Genomic DNA, 19,767 nt, shown 5'->3' on the forward strand with positions numbered 1-19,767 from the left:
GTTTCGCTGACTGCCGGCAAAATGGATTGCTCTCCGTACGAGTGTGTTAGGAACAAGCTGCCTGTGATTGAAAAGCTTTATTTCATGCTCGGCAGATTTGTAAATGAGGGGTTGTGTGCAGTGGAGGGAGGAGATTGTCGTGTGTGCGCCTGTGTGTTCTAGTGTGTTTTGTAGCGAGAGTTGATGATGGGATTTCATGAATCACAGTGTGTAGGGTAATACTTTGGCTCTCTAGGATATCATACAGGTTATTGCTGCACTTAAACATGACTAAAATTAGGAAAGGCTCCGCTGTGGTGTGTGCGCACTCGGAGCGGTGGTGCTTATTTTACTGTGTTGACATCACCCGTTAGTAATGAGCCATCATACTGTGGAAGCAACTTGCTCTTCGCCAGCAGCAGTTTATATTCGGCAGCTCTCTAATTTATTTATACAACCATAGAACACTTTATGTGGAATTATTTTTCCCCCATTCTGATCTTCATAATCCGGCGTACCAGCGCTAAGAACTGCAGCTTGCATGAGGGTCGTATCTGTTTCTGGCCTGGATGGCAAGCTGCAGTCTCAGCTGGGCTGCAGTGGTCTAGCAGAGGTCAGTGTGGGCTTCGAGCCAGCGCCAGTATCTTACATAAACCCCACCACAGTGAGGAATGTGTCTGGGCACACTTCACAGGAAACACACACACACACACACACGAGTGCTGACACCTAAAGTGTGAGAGGAGTATTGTTTCCTTTTCGCGTTGGTGTTTGCTGCACACACTCAAACGCTCCTTTGCTGAAGCACACGTCACTATTCTTGACCTTTTTTTCCAGCTGATGTCATACTCAGTCTTCCTACCAGGCTCTCTGCGGGTGACTTGGAAGGTTATTGGGTGAGAAATGGTTGCAGCATGTCATAAAGGGACGGTCAGCAGCAGAGAGGGGCGATCATAAAACCTGCGAGTGTTAATTGCGAGGGGATGTTTCGCTCTCCTCGCCCTGACCAGCCATGGGGACAGAGAGAGAGAGAGAGAGAGAGAGAGAGAATGAAACCATTATAGCTGCCTCAGTACCATCTTGTCTCGGCTGATCGGGACATTATCCTGCGAGTCGGGTTGTGTCCAGTCAGGCCACTTCCCACAGCCGGCTAATGTGCTGTCATCCAAGCCTGACTGTGGCTCCTTTAACTCCCTCAGACCGCCGTTGAAATCGATATTACAGGAGCCGTTAAAACCTGTTGGAGTTATTTAGCTGGCTCTGTGTCTTACTGCAGTCTGAGTTCTCCTCTTGAGTCACTACCAGCTACACTCTGCCCCCTCTCCATCCCTCAGCAGCTGTGGCTCAGGAGGTAGAGAGGGTCGACCACTAACCAGGGGGTCAGCGGTTTGATCCCTGACACCTGCAGTCCACATTTCAGTCTGCAAACACTGAACCGCAAATTTGCCCCCTGACAGCAATATCACACACCGTGCTGTATGAAGTTGTGTGTGTGGGTCACTTACAGTGTAAAGGGTTTTGAGTGGTCAATAAGACTGGAAAAGGGCCACAGTCCATTTATCATTCGATTTTTACCATCTTGTCTTCCCTTCATCCATCTGTTTTTCTTTCTGTCTCTGTCTTCACTTTGTGTTCTGCCACATCTCTTTTTTCTTTTTCTCAATATCTTTAACTTGTCACTTATTTGCAACCTATGAGAGGTACCATGATGCTCATGGGGAAAGTTTCCTTATTTAACCATTTATCGGGCTGTGGTTAAAAGATTTTTACAAATTCTAAAGCAAACACTCACCTCTGAGTAATCCCTGTCCTTTGTTGTGGTATAAGATGCATGGAGACTCATATTTGAGGGCGATTCGCTGCTCAGCAGTCTAGCCACAGTCCAGTCTGCTCATTTCCATTCGCTGCCACAGTGATTAAATGTTTATATTAAAACTGTCAGAGCAGCACAGAGCTTGTGTTTTTCATCTACACTATTCATCTCCTCTTCTCTTCACCAATGAAACATCCAATCACCAATAAGATCGACTCTATAGAATTTATAATGCCATCATCACGTGTTTCTGTGTGTGTGTGTGTGCATGTGTGCTAGAGGGATATCTGATGACATCATCTGCTAACTGCATCTGCAGAGAGGCGGACTCTCACCGGTTCACTTGCAGGCTCTCATATATCCAGTGGTCAAAACTGTGCTCATTATGGCTAATGTGTTTTTTTTACTAAATGCTGCTATATAGTGTTTACTTATGTATTGCACATATAAACAGAATTAAACTATATCTTATTTTGGCTTTCCACTTATTTTTCCATTTGCCACATTTTTTATAATGAAAAGGTTCTGAATTTTAAGAGACTTGTTGTCAAAGCTCTTCGACACTTATATGTTGATTGAAACACACAGTTTGCGGGGTCAGTTAAAAAACATTATTTACAAGATTAGTATTACATTTACTGTGGTTTCTCTACTGATCACCTGACTTGTTTCTGTTTGTGTTTGTGTGATGATTCATGTTGAAAACCTCCTGCCTGGCTGACTCTTCTGTGTTTCTTTGTGTTTCAGGGTTTCATCGTAATGAGGATATGAAGGCCATTGATGTGCTTCCCATCCTCAAGGACAAGGTCGCCTTTCTCTCAGGTCAGATATAAACAATGAGTCCTTGCTGTAATTTCAGTCAAATCAGTGCTGTATAGTCAAGATGAAAGAGGAATCTCTACTTCCTCCCACTATATGAAGCTAAAATATCCCACCTATTTTGCCGTCTTGCACATTTGCAGCTAGAGTCTGTGAAGTAGTGATCAGGAGATGAAGCGGAGGTAGTCCCTCTTCCAGTACACATGCTGGACCAACCCCGAGTCAGTCTTAGCCGTCAATCATGACGTTTCCCTGCATTTTCATTGCATCAAATAACTAATAATTAAAACCAAACTTGAAAGAATTGAGCACCTGAACAAAGATCAGTGTGATAAAAACTACCTTTAATGACAGAAACCATCGTGAGAAACATTTTTTACTTACTAGTTGGGTTCATGTCCCACCCACTAACATGGAGGAGCTATACTGCAGTCAGCCACCAGGTGGCGATTGAAACACAAGTTTTTTGTGTCCCACTATTTGTAGTATTCCTACAATTATAAACTTATCTTCTAAACAGTACTACGTAAATAAAAATAATATCACATCTGAAGTTACTTTGATTGTTCATACATGCACAGCAGCACAGTTACGAGTTGTTGCTCAAATTCATGATACTTTTTAAAACTGAAAACTGTCACTACATTTCAACTTTGGTACCGTTTTGTTGGATGCTACAATTTCCCTCATCCTAATTGCTACTTGTCGGCTTATTTATGTGCACTCGCTTATTTCTCTGCTCTGTTTCTGGCTCGTCGTGGCTCTGACCCGACCTTTACCTCATTACTGTTAACTGCACAGGCCTTGCCCTGATTGTAAGCCAGTCTGAGGAGGAGGAGTGTTTTTTTCTCTCTCTGGTCATTAATAGTCAGTGTTATTTGCTGCTGCAGTCTGACTGAAAGGCTATTACCAGCCTTGTCATTATGAGAGTAATTTGACCCCTAACTCTTCGATTTGACACGGTACAATCATAACCAACTGGTGACATGTTCACAGATGGTACCCATACAAATTGGCTTATGTCATCACAGGGCACTGCAGCACTCACTGCCCCTTTTTTACTCAGTATACTGTAGGTTGTGTATTCGTGTTTATTCTGTTAATTTATTCTGCTTAGTGTATGAGCTGAAAGTTCAACGTGGATTTCTGAAAATTCATGAGTAACTTTACTCTGTGGCTGCTGAGGCCTTTAACTCCATGAATGTGTGGAAAGTGGGGAAAATCACACGCTAAAATTGATAAGGCTGGTCTATGGTGCTTGTTTAGTATGAAATTAGCTAACCATTAGCGAGTGCTCGGAACAGTTTCTGTGAGGAAGCATTTATGCTCCGTGTAGACACATGTGGATCCGTTAGCGAGGTGCTTAGACGAACACAAACTCATCCTTCCCTATAGACTCACAACTGCTCAACACCATCTGACAGTCGCTGGCTCGTCAAGCTGAATTTTGAGACTCTGGAGGCTGCTGGTCGATTGGTCACTTTGAACGCTCCACTCCCCAGTTCCTCTCTGTTCTTCCAGCCGTCTTCATTTTTATTTAGCAACTTAAATTTTGTGGATCATTGCTATTGACATGCTATGCCTTTCTTCTTGCTGATGCTGTTCTGTGCGCCTCAGGGTAGAAACACTCCCTCGTGATTATGGTTTCGCGCTTGGACACTAAAGTTGTTTCAGTAGATGTTATGTAATGCATTTTTTCTGAATTCAACCCAAAGGCGGCAGAGACAGACGTGGAGGTCCCGTTCTCACCTTTCCAGCACGGAGCAACCATGACAGAATACGACCTGAAGACCTGCGCAGGCTCATAGCCTACCTGGCTACTATTCCCAGGTAAGACACACAAACACACACGCATGGTTTCAGTGGAGGATTCAACCGTGTAGACATTCTCACACACACACACACACACACGCGATCTTACACACATACGTTGACTTGTAGACCTGCTCTTGATCCGGGGGTTAATTTGAAACAGAGTCCCTTGGCCTCATATGCAGAGCTCCTCACACACATCTCATCACCGTCTTTGTGTCATATTTCCCCACCTTGCTTGGATTTAAAACACTGAGGCATAACCTGAGGCTACAAAGAGCTGGGATGGTTTTATTTAGAATTCTCTGTGAAGGCTCAACCCCCCATCCCCTTTTCATTTCCTCCCTGTTCTCTCAAGAAAAAAGATAACACTCCTCAGTATGTAGGCTGCCAGTCAAAGCGCTCCATCTCTCTGCTCTTGATAATGTCTGGTTGGAGTCAGTTCTCATCTATCAAACTTGCATGGAGAACCACAGTTCAGCCTTAAAATCTGTTCTTTTCCTTCCCATTTGATTGTGTTTCTGTTTGGGCCACTGACTCCTCCAGGAGGTACGCACTGCTCTATTTGTAGCCACAGGATGTTTTTGCAGAGTTGCACTCTTCTTTGCAGGCTGAGGTGTAGAAGCATCTTTCCTTCCCATTTAACACTTCGCTCCAGGCTTTGGAGTCAGTTGTTTTATTGGTTTGGGCTGGAGGGAAAGCTGCAGACTTATATCCCAGTGCTTCTGATCTCCCCTGTGCAACACTTCATAAGCCTTTGCAAGTGTAGCGCTTTAATAGTACAGTTTGTCTTGAGGTGAGAGGTGGTGCAGGTCAGCGGCTGTACTTTATGTCTCTGTACATTTCAGTCAGAAAAAGTCAGTATAACTCAAACATAAAAAACTCCCCAAAATGGTTCAAGGAGGATATGTTGTTTGGCTGTTCATTCTTAAAGTGTATCTTGGTCACCCATTATCCACAGTATTAAAACAATGGGTTCTCTATTTGTTGTTAGACACTAATTGAATAACTGAACATGTTCACAAAGGCTGTCAACCACCAGCTTTCATGATTTCTGTCAAAGGCACTTTATAAATAAAGTAATTATATTATTATTATTATTGATGGCTGCAAAATAATACAACTAATCCCTTGCTGACTTGAACAATCAAAACCAAAAAAGGGACAGAAGCTCTTTACATCCACATCACATATTCAAGATCAACTCACCAGTCACTAGTGTCCTACACTATCTTTTGTGTTAACAGATACAGTATTCACTTATTTTTGTATTATTGTATTGTTATTGTTCAATAAATAAAATGTGTTGAAATAGGACTGGGTGATAAAACAGTGACAACAATTATTGCAAATAATTAACTATGTAACAGAAGTCCAATAAGTTTAAAACCAAAACCGTCAGTCAGGGACAGAAATCTGTCTTTAAACTTGAAAGAACAAATCAGACTATAAAAATGACTGATATGAATATTTCTGGCCATGTCACCCAGCTGTATGTTAGAAATGTAGTCTTTGGCTTTTGGTTTCCTGACCTTTCTTGTGGTTTAGAAGTATCGTTATCAGTTAAAGGTCAACATTCTACTGGTGCTTTTGGTTTCGCACCAGTAGAATGTATTAAAACCATATTCCAAAATGTCGATTTTCATATTCTTCTCAAGCTGTAAGACGAGTAGCTTGCTGTGAATCCAGACACACTGGTTGTAGCTCGTGTGAAATCACTTCCAGGCCTCCCAGAGTCGGAGCTCTTTAGTAACTCTGTGAAGGGGTTCGAGTAGAGAGGGTACAAGACCTGCTGGAGGTCACCAGCCAGTGTGAGGCTGGGAGGGAACACAGTGTCTTTAACTCAGGAGGAGGTCGGCCTCCCTTCTCCTCAGCTTGCTCTTTCCCTTGTCCAAATGTTTCTCTCTTTCTCCTTTTTGTGTCACATCTCTCCCTCCTCCCTCCTCTCTCTCTCTCCCTCTCTCTCTCTCTCTCCCTCTCTCTTTTCCCTGCTCTGTTTTTCTATACGCGTTTGGCTGCCGATGTGTTTTCAGAGAGTGAGGTCAGAGTGAGTTAGAGCAGCGGGACCTGCGTGTGTTTCTGTGTCCTCGCTCAGACACGTTGAGATTAAAGCCTTTAACACTGAGAAACAACCTTTTATGGACTTTTACAGCAGCGGGTCTCCTGGTAAGCAGCAGTGGAAATTTCAGCGCTTGAACGTTTTGTTTTTTTCCCCTCCTTCCCAGATGCTCTCGACATTTACACTTGATTTCTTACTTCCACCTTCTTTTTCATTCTGCATCTTCACAGTTAGAACAGGCGCTTTAGAAAATGTATTATTTTACTGTGCGTCTTCTTTGCTGTGTAGATTTATAGTGTCTGTTTTCCTGTTTCATGCAGGCAGTGATGGTGATGATGTAACTCGATGGATTGACATTGTTTCCTTTTGCTCATTTAGTGTCCAATCGATCACATGATGGAGTTTGTCCTGTCAGTTGTTACAGTTTAAACTCTCAAGGTTTCTCCTGAGCATTCATTCAAAAGTAAAGTATCCAGCCTGTGGGTTGATTGGCTCCCTCTCCTGAAACCTGACCTCTTTATTTGTCTTTCTGCAGCGAGGAGGTGGCCCGACATGGCTTCACAGTTATCGTGGACATGCGTGGTTCTAAGTGGGACAGCATCAAGCCCCTGCTGAAGATCCTGCAGGAGTCTTTCCCTTCTTGCATCCACGTCGCCCTCATCATCAAGCCCGACAACTTCTGGCAGAAGCAGAGGACCAACTTTGGCAGCTCCAAGTTTGAATTTGAGGTACGTTATGTTTTACATATTTGTAATACATTTCATTTCAACATTTTCACTCTGGGTTTTGTTGTCATTGTTGTTGTACACGAACCATTATCCTCACTTGTGTAGGTTTCTAATGATTCCATGTTTTCTACACAATTTGGTGATAGTGTTAGTGCTCACTGCGTCAGTGTGTTGTAAGATTAACATTTCTTCGTAGCTATTACAGTTAGTTAGTTTAACATCATCACAAGTCTTGATTTATGAGGTCTAATAGGACTGCTGCTCGGTGACAGTGGCACTATTCTGTCCCGTGTGGGCATGTGGTGCTGGTATATTTAGGCCTGACCCAGTTACTATGGAAACAGGATATATGGGACATGGTGGAAGTATTTCATCTTGGAGAGCTGAGTTTGGACAAGACACTCTTCTTGAAACGTGTACTGCATTTGTGTGCTTATTACCACAAGTTGGTTTGAGTTTGAGTCTATTTGACATTAGCTACTCATCAGAGCACTCAGATTGAATCCAGCTCCAAATCTGACTCTTTATTTTGCACTGTCACTGTTTTTTTCTAACCTGACGACAGATGGTTTGTTACACGAGCCACCTGAGAGGGCTTTGTTGGAAACTGTTTGGAAATGAGCAGTAGATATTGGAAAAAGTTTTGGCAGGTGATAGGATGAACCATCTGTCTGTCCCAGTCCGTCTTTGGGGGCTGGAGGCAATCAGGGGCAAATGAAAAATTACTCTCCAGTTCCAGCACAGATTTTGTCCTAGTTGTCACACAAATAGTTCCTCCCTCACATGAAACTGATTGGTCTGAGCTACTCTCAATCATCCAGGAGCAAATATCTTGAAGCCAGTCCAGATGGATTCTCACTTGTGAGGAATCCAGTTGCGTCTCAAGGTTGTTTTTGGTCCAGCAAAGCTCAACAGTTTCTGTTTTTATTTCCTCTGAACTGACCTCTGTGTTTCCATTTTATTAATGAAAACATGAACGCTGCATAAAATGTCTGGAATGTTTGTTCTGGTCATACCACCTATCTAAACGGTTGACATAAGGGGCCTCTGGTTCTACTCATTGTTTTCATAATCTAGGTTTAATGGTGGAAAATATTTTGGTCTGTTAACGTTTGACTAGTTTGGAATATGGTGATGGTGACTGTAAATTGTGGTGGCTTATTACCCTGCTTTTATTCTTTTCTTTCCAATCAATCCCTTCTTCATTTCCTATACCGTCTGACTTCATCTGTCCCCCACACACCCCTCACACAGACGGTGATGGTCTCCTTAGAGGGTTTAACCAAGATTGTGGATCCATCCCAGCTGACAGCCGACTTCGAGGGCAGCCTAGAGTACAACCATGACGACTGGATCGAGGTTTGGATACTTTCTCTTTTTCTGTTTCCGTCGACTTGAGGCTTTGGTTTTGTTCTTGCCTTTTTCTAACACTTAACTGTCATTTCAGGTGCGGCTGTCGTTTGAGACCTTTGCCAGCGATGCCACGCGGGCTCTGGCGCGCCTGGAGGAGCTGCAGGACACCCTGTCACAGCGCGACCTCCCCCGGGACCTGGAGGGGGCGCGGAGGCTCATGGAAGATCACGCCGGGCTGAAGAAACGGGCCACCAAGGCGTCTGTGGAGGAGCTGGACACCCAGGGACGACGGCTGCTCCAAAGGCTAAACTTACAAACTGCGGGAGGTGGTGTTGGCAGTGAAAGCGGGTACGGTAACCGGGCCGTCGGAGCCAGCGGAGACTCCAACGACCATCACCATGGTTTCCACGCAGACGCACACAACCTGGTGGCGAAAGTGACGGGTTTGTTGGATAAGTTGCACGGGACGCGGCAGAATCTGCAGCAGCTGTGGCACATGAGGAAGCTGAAGCTGGACCAGTGTTTCCAACTGAGACTGTTTGAACAGGACGCTGAGAAGGTCAGAGTGCTGTTCTACTCTACTCTACTCTACTCTACTCTACTCTACTGCTAAATTCCATGTACTCTATTCTATTGTTTTCTATTGTATTATATCCTTCTCTACTCAACCCTACTCTATTGTACTTTACTCTATCCTTCTCTTTTTAGTTCTGTTCAATTCAATTCTATTCCTCTCTACTCTATTCCAATTTCAACATGATGATAATTAACTGTACTAGATGAAATTGGTTCCCTGCTGCCTCTATACTCTTTTGGCCCTCAGTGCCTCTATGTTAGAATATGCAAATGCTGCATTTCACTTCTTGATGCATGCAGCTATTTTTAGGACATCCAGTCTTAGCTGGGTAATAGAAAACAATACAATAACTCACATTTAAGTCAGAATGTTATGTCATATATCATAATAATATACATTCTTAAAAGCTTTGTCTATAATATAAGATTGAGTTGTGTAAGTTCGTGTGACAGCTCTATTTTATATCTTGGTCAAATATTATTTGAGCTCTGTGTGTGTGCGTGTGTGTGTCTGTGTGTCTGCGCGCAACCGAGTAATAAGTAAATGAGAGCGTGTGAGCCTGTGCGTCGTCAGTTTTTCAGGAGCGTGTGATGTTGTGTGACTGGGAAATGTCGCAGGCAGTATGAACTGTGCAGAGCTGGAGGCACACCCAGAGGGCTGCCATGAAAAGTGTCAGAGCTGTAATTAAAGACACCTTTTCCATACACCATGCATGTAGAGAGAGGGAACAAAGGAAGGGTTAAGCACGAAACGTACACTTATTGGTTTGTTCCTGCTGATTGCAGACGAGCTTGATCGCGACTTGTCTGCAGGAGTCTCTGCAGTGGTCGGGGATAAACAAAGTTTTCTCCCTCCTTTGTCCCACATGCAGATGTTCGACTGGATCATGCACAACAAGGGGCTTTTCCTCACCAGTTACACAGAGATCGGAGGAAACCACCAGCACGCAGTCGAGCTGCAGACCCAGCACAACCACTTCGCTATGAACTGCATGGTAAGACGTCGTCTTTGTCTCCTTCAAGCACACTCGCACAGACTTCGCAATCACAAACTATTATCATTACTGTCAGTCACACCAGTCTCACACCGCCGTACAACCACCACACACACACACACAGACACACAGACCATCCAGTCTTTCGGGCTTTGACTTGCTGCAGACTGATATTTCCGCTGTCTCCCTCATATTATTCAGCTGTTTTTCACTCTACCCCAACTCTGCCCCACTCTGTCATGTCGTACCAGAGTGCTACTCACATAATTGACCCATGATGCCTCGATCCCTCTCCCATAGCAGTTTGCTGCCCTCTGCTGCTCTGCTCCACACCCCTTCCTGCCCTCCCATCCAGTATTTATGTCTGTGGAACTCTGCTGTTGACTATTACAGACATTATAGCATTACTAGCTGCCAGGCAACATGTAAGCCCACTGAGAGTGTGCAGCGCTGTTGAAAACACATTAAGTGTCTCAAACTGAGGCCCGATGGATCCATTTTACCTGTCTGGACGGCAATGGATATAAATGGATGTAATAAAAAGGAAAACAAAAAACTTGCTTAACCGGTTCTGCCCATTACCTCTGATTTGGACAAAACACCTCTCACTGTAATTATTGTAAAGTGTAGCCAAAGGAAAGCAGGGCTTCTGGCCCACATCCTCCACTCATACGCCTTTTCCCACAAGATTAGCTCTGGTTCTTTAACAGGTTCCGGTCAGGATTCTTAGAACCTGGTTGAATCCAGTGAGCCAGCCCATGTTTTGACTGCTGTAATCAAGGACGCATCATTAACAAAGGGCGTTTCACAATGCACAATGTAAGTAAAGACTGGTACAAACTGCTACTAAGAATATGACTCACACACAGTTTTTCAGTGGTTCTTGTTAGAATTTGACTTTTTCGGGTTCTCAATCAATTTAGTTGTGGTCTTAATGCTCAAAACCTAGAGCTGAACCCATTCCATGTTGGTGAATAAGGGGGTACCAGAGTTTCACTGTTGTCAGGGAGTGTTTGCAGAGAGCAGTGTTAACATGAGGGGCCAGGGTCAGCATCAGTGACCACCCAAAGCCAGTTGTGTCAACACTATTGGGTTTAGATGAACCAATAACCTCTGGAACAACAGTATTATAAAGAACAGATGGAACTAGATTATAAAGTCACATATTTTCACAGTACACACACCCCCACACCCACACAAACACGCACACAAACAACAGCAGGGTACACTCAGAGTAACCACCGCCCCCTCCACCCATTCTTCCACAGGAAACTGCATTTCCCCTTCCTGTTGCCTCAATGGAAATACAAATGTGTGTGTGTAGAGGTGTTGCCTGTGTCCTTTTGTTTGTCGCGGCTTCAACATTGCTTTTGCAGAATTCTTATCAGTGATTTTTGCGATGGATGGAGTAAACGGAATGCGTATGTGCCATGTATCTATCATCACCATGTATAATATTGCTACAGGTTACTATATAGTTGAATAGTGCCTCTGTTGTTGAGCGGCTGAGTGTAATGTATGAATAAAACACATTAATGACAGCAGTTGATACAAATTACTTGGCAGGAGGGACAGATTTTATTTATTCATTTTTTTAATGGGAGCATTGAGCAGAAGAGTCGGCCACGTCCGACCTCCCCCTATTACTCTTTAATATACATTACATTTAATATATTTAAAACAGGAATACATCACCCTCAGACAAATAAAGACTATAGAGTTAAATTCCTAGCAATGATGCCTGGTACAAAGAGGGTTTCATTATGTGCTGTAATGGCTTCAGTCGCTGGCCTTTGTTGTGATACCGCATTGATTTATACAACATTACACTCTGTATACTGTTACACATATAAAACCTGGAAAAGCAATCATGCAACTTTAATGCTCCTCGTGGGTAAACTCTGTAATTTCAGTAACAAATAGTATTAGATCACAAAAAGACTGAATATGTTCATAATATGGAAAACACTAGAGCAGCCCTGAAGGCCCATGATACTTTAACTGTAGTTAATGTATGTAGGAAAGAAAAGTCCTTGTGAACAGTGGAGAATCAGGGGTTGTGAAATGTATCTATGAAAAACATAGATGTATGGTTGTCATGTTTGGCTCGTATCTTAGACAGTACAGAAAAAGTGAAGTCTACTGATGGATCTTTTATTTCATCTATTCTGCACATTATGAAATCTAACTGTTATCGTTGGAGTTTTTGAGTTCCCTATAGGACATAGAATCTACACTTAACTTCAGATGGACCTCAGTCACATCCTGTGTCTCTACGTGGCTATTTTACAGGACAGGAAGCACGTGTGGCTCTGCGGACATTTGTTCGCTTGTATTGTTGTACACTCACAATGAAAATACCCCTGTGGCCCTTACTGTTTTCCTGCTTTGGGGCAGACTCCATAAATCTGTTCTCCCTTTATACCAAAGTACCATCTTCCCTGTTTGATATATATGTGTATGTGTGTGTGCTTATAGATGAGTGTGTGTCCTCCACACACATACAGGAGTTTGTTCCTTCTAAAAGTCACCATAGTATCCTGTGGTATTATACCACATGAGACCTATCGTATCTTTTCTCTAGTGGTATTTAATTTGTGTCTTTATAGAGTTTATAATAGGATTACAGTCGTTCCACTGTGCACTGCTGCTCTTTTGTGTATCACAACTTACCTACTGCTGTGTATCTGAGAGCAGTCGGACTCCCCTTGTTTCACATGTGACCCGTACTTCTTGAGCACCGCTGTCGCTATTATCCTCAAGCCCACGTCAGACTTAATCCGGTGCCTTTGACGACCCAGTGTGAAGATTTTCCTGGATTTTGGACAGGTCTCTGCTTGACAAAAAGCCAGAGTAAAGCTATTCGGAAACCACTTTGAAACCCCAATTTCCGAGACCCATCTTAAATGATCGCAGAGCCTGGCAGATTAAACCGAACGTAGCATCGCTCAGTGCAGCTTTGATGAGAGGTCATAATTCGGGTTGGTGGATCCTGCCTCTGTCTGTGGACTGTTGCTGGTGTTTAGTTCATCTTTCCTCCCCGTTGTGATCGAAACAAGCAGACTTGGAGCCATAATAGGCTCCAGGAGCAGTAATTGAATAGAATAATAACAGGCTGTTAACACAGTTGTTAATTAGCGTTTGCTGATCCGTGCCTATCTACACAAAACAGCTTGGAGCCCATATATTAAAAAAAGACTGAAAGATTAAGAGGGAAATGGGTTCTTTTCATCTGTCACACTGGGGCATATGCCTCCCCAGTGAATTACTTTTTAATGTGTGTGTGTGTGTGTGTGTGTGTGTGTAGGGAATAAGAGGTGGCATATGACTAGGGTCCATGTTTTAACCTTTCATTCTTACATTACTTACTCTGTAGGCAAATATAATTGTAACCAATATATTGCACATTAAGAAACATGAATTGCTTTTAAAAAATATAGCCAATCTTTGCCGCTTATAGGAATTGTTATAGCTTAATGCATAATGGCCCCAAAAAATGAAACTACAGCATCATACAACCTGGCAGCCTGTTCACTTTATGCTGATTCTTTTCTATCTTTATTCAAGGGGGCGTTCTAGATTTCCTTCACTCCAGCTTCAGCTCCTATTCTTTCTGCTTCTCTGTGCACCTGGACAGGGCGGGACAATTTCACTTGTCAACACTACACCTGGCTTTCTATTTGTGGGGGGGAATTTTGACAGACTTGTTCCACATAAGAAACAATCCAAGAACAGAGTAGAAATCCGAGTTAGATGTTTTCTGCTCGCACAGAAGCAGAGCTGATTCTGGAGTGCAGGAAATCCATCCAAGCCCCAAAGTATCCGGGAACAAGCAGAGCAAATCTAAGCACATGCAGGGGCTTTTTGAGTGCAAGCACAGGGTTTTGAGTGAAAGCATTTCAAAATTTGGATGTGAAATCAATAAGTCCTGGTTTCAAACTGAAAGACCGCACTCCTGAATAAAGTCAGCAAAAAAAAAACATAGAGCTTGGCCATTCACTTTGTCTGTTGAGAAGATGTGAAGCATAAATAAACACATGAAGGATGATATGATGTATTTGAATTTAAAAACCTGTTGCATATCTTGATCTTTGACATCTGGCCTCTCCGTCTCTCCCCCCAACACAGAATGTGTATGTGAACATCAATCGGATCATGTCAGTGGGGAACCGGCTCCTGGAGTCGGGCCACTACGCCTCGCAGCAGATCCAGCAGATCTCAGGCCAGCTGGAGCAGGAGTGGAAAGCCTTCGCCGCAGCGCTGGATGAACGCAGCACCCTGCTGGAGATGTCTGCCAGCTTTCACCAGAAAGCAGACCAGGTAGGACGCAGCTCTGATGATGTCCCTTCAACTGCAAAACTGAGACCTCACTTATATGCACAAGCCTCTTGTTACAATGAATATATGTTCTTTATTTATATATAGTATATGTGCAAAAAAACATGTATACTGTAAATACTGTTAATTCAGAGGAGGATGAAGCATACAGTTTAGAGCTGAAAAGTCTTTCTGCCATTGAGTTTGCCTGTCAGCATTAATGTTTTAGACACTCTAAAAGAAATAATGGGAAAATGAGAGAGAGAGAGAGAGAAAGAGATAGAACTTTTTGGGCTTCAGTACAAGTTGGATGCACTGGTGCAGCCTGTAATAGACCTAATTGCCATCTATTGATTTGCTTATGGTTGCAGTAACAACACTTTGGTTTTATTGCTGACACCTATTTCTTGCTCAGTGGCTCCGTTTATGTTCAATCTTTAACGTCAACTTTCTTTTTAGTAATAGAGCCAAAGAGAGAAGTGTATTCTATTTTTTCCTGTTATATTTGTGGCCAAATAGACTCTTACTACTGATTCACTGAGCTGCTCTGATCATAAGATAATAACTCATTTACAGTCCCGAGGTATTTACCAGACCCACACACAGGTGTTCCCCTTCTCTCTTTCCTTATAAACTATAACGACTAATAATTATTTTATTGTAGATTTCTGATTCTGTCTGGTTTATATTTGCTAAACCTCGAAAAATGTAAGGTTGGAGGAATAAAAAAAATTACGGGTAACTAAGACATCGAACTAAAAGTCCTTTGAAGGTATGTTGGATGGATGTACTTTAAATCAGTACTCTTGTGTGTTGTCTCTCATCAGTACATGAGTAAAGTGGAGCCGTGGGGTAAAGCGTGTGGTGAAGGAGAGCTGCCCTCTGAGCTCCAGGATCTGGAAGACACAATCCACCATCACCAAGGATTATACGAGCACATTACCACTGCGTACTCTGAGGTCAGCGCACACACACACACACACACACACACACACACACACACACACACACACACACACACACACACACACACACACACACACACACACACACACACACACACACACACTGGATTACTTTTGGTCACTGTAGTATTGAAGATACTTTTCTAGTTATATTAATAGATTATATTGTTTTTTTCCTAACGTGATCACTTAGATCCAATTTAAATTTAGTTTTCTGATGATTCTGAGGACCCGAGACATTTCATTTTCAGTGGATCAATACTGTTTATCAATCACCTCATCAAACTTTTACAGGTAAGCCAAGACGGCAAGTCTCTACTCGACAAACTGCAACGACCTCTGACCCCGGGAAGCGCAGATACGTTAATGTCATCAGCCAACTACTCCAAGGCCGTCCACCATGTCCTGGACATCATCCACGAAGTGCTTCATCACCAGAGGCAGCTGGAAAACATCTGGCAGCATCGCAAAGTTCGCCTGCACCAGCGCCTACAGCTGTGTGTCTTTCAGCAGGATGTGCAGCAAGTAAGCAGACAAACATAAACACAACACAAAGTCCGACCTCCTGTCCTGCCATTTTTATTGGTATTGATCTACTTTTTGCAAAACTTGACATCTTGAGTTCAATCTTTAAAACCTTAGTATCTTCGAATTGTTGAAGTGCCAAACAAACCTGATAATATTGGTATGCAAATGATTTTTAAAGGAGTTTTAGGAATATTTATGTCTTTAGGTTTTCTTTAAATGAAACATCACACAAAAAATAACGATGCAAAAAGGTAAATGTTGTTCCTAATAAGTGACATATACCAGGCTGTGTTTATCTCATTATCATGTAGTATATATTAAATTTAAAAAAAATTAAAAATCTAATTTCCATGTATTGTAAAGTAAATAATTAAATTGTGATGTTTTTTAAAAGACAAAGATGTGGAATTATATAAAAGAATGGCATTTAAATTGTTAAAACACATAAAATAAATAGCTACTTAGCTTTTATGATCAGAATTTATGTGGATTATAAATAAAGTCACTGAAAGTGTAAAATATTATAATATATATATAGTTTAATAGCAGTTTTAGGGAGCAAAATGAAATTTAAGCTGTGATCTAATCAGCTCCAGCTTCTACAAAGACTTATATCACTTCCTCCTGAGTTGTCAGAGTGAGCGTCTCTGTTTCTGTGGGACTGTTGGAGCTCTTAGATCAACACCACTGAGGTGCTGTATACTGTCGTCAAAGCTTTTCTGCCCTTGGGCATGAACTCTCTCTGCCTCTCTGCCCCCTCACTCTCTCTCTCTTTCGTGCTGTATCTTTGCTCTTTTCTTCTCCCTCTTCCATCCGCTCTTTCATCACCCTTTTCTCTTGGTAGTGGTTTCCATGGTGATGCAATTTACTGTCACATTTGGTGTCGCGGGCATTGTGCACATGTTCAAATCTGTTTGTCCCATCAAAATAACTCCCTGTGAGACCTTGAGAACAAACTCAAACTGAAAAAACTCCATTCATTACCACACACAGAAACGGATTTAACCATCTGTTTAATAGATAATAAGGTCATTTCATACAAAGGTTTGTAGCTAATCTCAGCCTCAGCGGAAGTGTTGATACTTTGCGCTGCTCTGGATTTTCTGTTGAGCTAAAAGTAATTGTTTGCATTTGTTTAGTTTAGACATGACAGACTGTAGATGAGGAAAAGGAGAAAAGAAAAGGGGGGATGAGCAGAGAGGGTGAGAGAGATGACATCCGTAGATTAGTGTGTTTTGAATACAGCCATTTCAGTCAACTGCCCCCCCCTACTGCTTGGAAATGTGTACTGCATTCTCAATAGATGGTCATCCTGTGGAGTTGTGCGTACTTATTCAAATATAAAATTGTGTGTGTGCGTTTGTGTGTCTTCCAAGGTGCTGGACTGGATAGAAAACCATGGCGAGGCCTTCCTCAGTAAACACACGGGTGTTGGGAAGTCTCTGCACAGAGCCAGAGCTCTGCAGAAGAGACACGAGGACTTTGAGGAGGTCGCACAGGTGAGTTAGCAAATAATGCATCTGAAAGTGAGAGCATCTAATCAATGAAAGAAAATGCAAGTGTGAATGTTGCATTCATTCAGACGTATGACAAACAACATGTTTACAATAAAGTTCAAACGTCGGGAAATCAACAATTTCATCTAAGATAACAGGACGTTTCATTTTAATGAAAACATCCTTTTATTACGTTATATGTCCCTGTGTCTTTGTCCCTGTGTCTCTGTCTCTGCTGTAACTTCCAAGGTGTGACAGAGGAAAAACACGCTTCAAGACACTTGGCTTTTTAGCCAGTAGGCTGTTTTTTCCTTCCATTGTTTGTAGTGGTAACTCCTAATGATAATTCATTGCCATTTATTGTGCAAGGTACTAAAACTTTAATACATTACCTCATCCGGGAACATAATTTGCACCTGAGTCATGTTTTCATTGGCAATGGTGGAGAAAAACAACTCCTCCCATGATCCTACCCTGCTTCATGACCAGGTCCCTGTTATTGTTTTCAGCCAAAATTACATTATTATTATCGATTGTTTGTAGCAAAATGTATGAGATGCGTCCCTCCACTCATCCATTAACTGTACCTGCTTTAACGAGAGGCTGCAGGGGGCTTGAGCCGATCCCAGCTGACACTGAGTACTTCCTGGACAGGTCACCTGTCAGTCAAAGCACAAAGAGACTTTTCAGTTTATACTATACGAATTTGGACTGTGGAAGGAAATCACAGCATCCAGAGAAAACCAACGGAGGCCACAACCCCAAACCTACTTGTTCTAAGGTTTTCACCACTGCCCCATTGTGCTGTTTATTATACTGCACTCGACTACATTTTAAATCAGTCATTTTATTGTTTCAGAATACCTACACCAATGCTGACAAGTTGCTGGAGGCAGCAGAGCAGCTCGCCCAGACCGGAGAGTGTGACCCAGAGGAGATTTACCAGGCTGCTCACCAGCTCGAAGATCGCATCCAGGACTTTGTGCGACGCGTCGAGCAGCGAAAAGTCCTGCTGGACATGTCTGTTGCCTTCCACACGCATGTCAAAGAGGTGTGTATCTCCTTTTCATGTCCTCTCTCCTCTCTCCTCTCTCCTCTCTCCTCTCTCCTCTCTCCTCTCTCCTCTCTCCTCTTTCCTCTCTCCTCTCTCCTCTCTCCTCTCTCCTGTCCTCCTCTCCAGTGAAATATTAGTTTATTGGTCTAACCCTAACCAACTTCAGAGTTGGAGTCAATCGTCAGAGTAAAAATGAATCATCACGCACATCTTGTCCACATCAACCACTGAACCATCTTTTGCTGTTGCCTCTAATATTTTCATATTTAAAAGGATGGAAACTATTATTGTACAGTCGTATACAATGTCTCCACATATATATGCACAAATTAATTTATAAGGACAACAAGGACATGTAAGAATACATGTTATCATAGTTTTGTAGTTCTACTCAAAGATGAAATGCCATGAAATTTGCAGAATTAATCACAATTGAATTGTTAATGTAGCTAATGTGTTGAATTGTTAATGTAGTTAATGTGTTGAATTGTTAACGTAGTTATAGCAGACAAGACAAATTATGGTTCTACATCACACACTTAAAGAGTTGTGATCAAAAGTACTGCACCAAAATATTTGCACCATAATTAGTATTTGCCTTTTAAGGTCACTGCCTTTATCGTGACTGAGATTTTTTGCAATGTGTGATATTGTGTGAGTGTGTGTGTATTTTGTGTGTATAAATGTGCAGCGTTGCTCTAAACGCTTCTGTTCTTGCCAAATTCATTACATTCTCCCTGTGCAAACATCTGTGCTCCTCTCTCCATCTGCAGTGCACAGTTAAAGGCGATCTGCCTCCTCCCTCACTGTAATAACAGCTATCACCCTTTCCTTAATATTATTTTACCCTATTGCTTAAAAAAACAAATAAAGAACATGCAAATTACACAGGAGAGAATAGGAATAACCAACACTATATTGATATGTGGTGATCACTGCTTCACTCTATGTTGTGTGACGATGTGGAAGTCGTACACTGTAGATCTCAGTCTACATGAATCTCTACACACTGACCCAGCACTGAGCTCTGCATTTGTTAAAACTACCTCCTGTTTACATAGACTCAGACTTTGTCATGGACTCATGTTGTTACTAATGAAGCAAGTCTTAAATGTCCATATGGACTAATCTCCTTCACCCCATCTGTTAGCTCACACTGGTGCAGGTCTGTGTGTGTGTGTATTTGTGTGTGTGTATGTGTGTGTGTGTGTGTGTGTGTGTGTGTGTGTGTGTGTGTGTGTGTGTGTGTGTGTGTGTGTGTGTGTGTGTGTGT

At 42.4% G+C, this 19,767-nt stretch overlaps 1 protein-coding gene across 1 annotated transcript in view; it reads left to right on the top strand.

Moving 5' to 3' along the window:
• Positions 1-19,767, top strand: part of triob (trio Rho guanine nucleotide exchange factor b) — a 116,727-nt gene that overhangs the window by 47,433 nt on the left and 49,527 nt on the right. The window contains exons 2-12 of the mRNA XM_061081841.1: positions 2,540-2,614; positions 4,327-4,441; positions 7,018-7,210; positions 8,465-8,569; positions 8,658-9,122; positions 10,012-10,134; positions 14,263-14,454; positions 15,279-15,410; positions 15,711-15,941; positions 17,321-17,443; positions 18,300-18,491. Of these exons, the coding sequence (XP_060937824.1) occupies positions 2,540-2,614; positions 4,327-4,441; positions 7,018-7,210; positions 8,465-8,569; positions 8,658-9,122; positions 10,012-10,134; positions 14,263-14,454; positions 15,279-15,410; positions 15,711-15,941; positions 17,321-17,443; positions 18,300-18,491 (1,946 nt within the window). The remainder of the gene's footprint in view (positions 1-2,539; positions 2,615-4,326; positions 4,442-7,017; positions 7,211-8,464; positions 8,570-8,657; positions 9,123-10,011; positions 10,135-14,262; positions 14,455-15,278; positions 15,411-15,710; positions 15,942-17,320; positions 17,444-18,299; positions 18,492-19,767) is intronic.

Source organism: Limanda limanda, chromosome 11 (genome assembly GCF_963576545.1).
Source record: "Limanda limanda chromosome 11, fLimLim1.1, whole genome shotgun sequence".
NCBI classification, from domain to species: Eukaryota; Metazoa; Chordata; class Actinopteri; order Pleuronectiformes; family Pleuronectidae; genus Limanda; species Limanda limanda.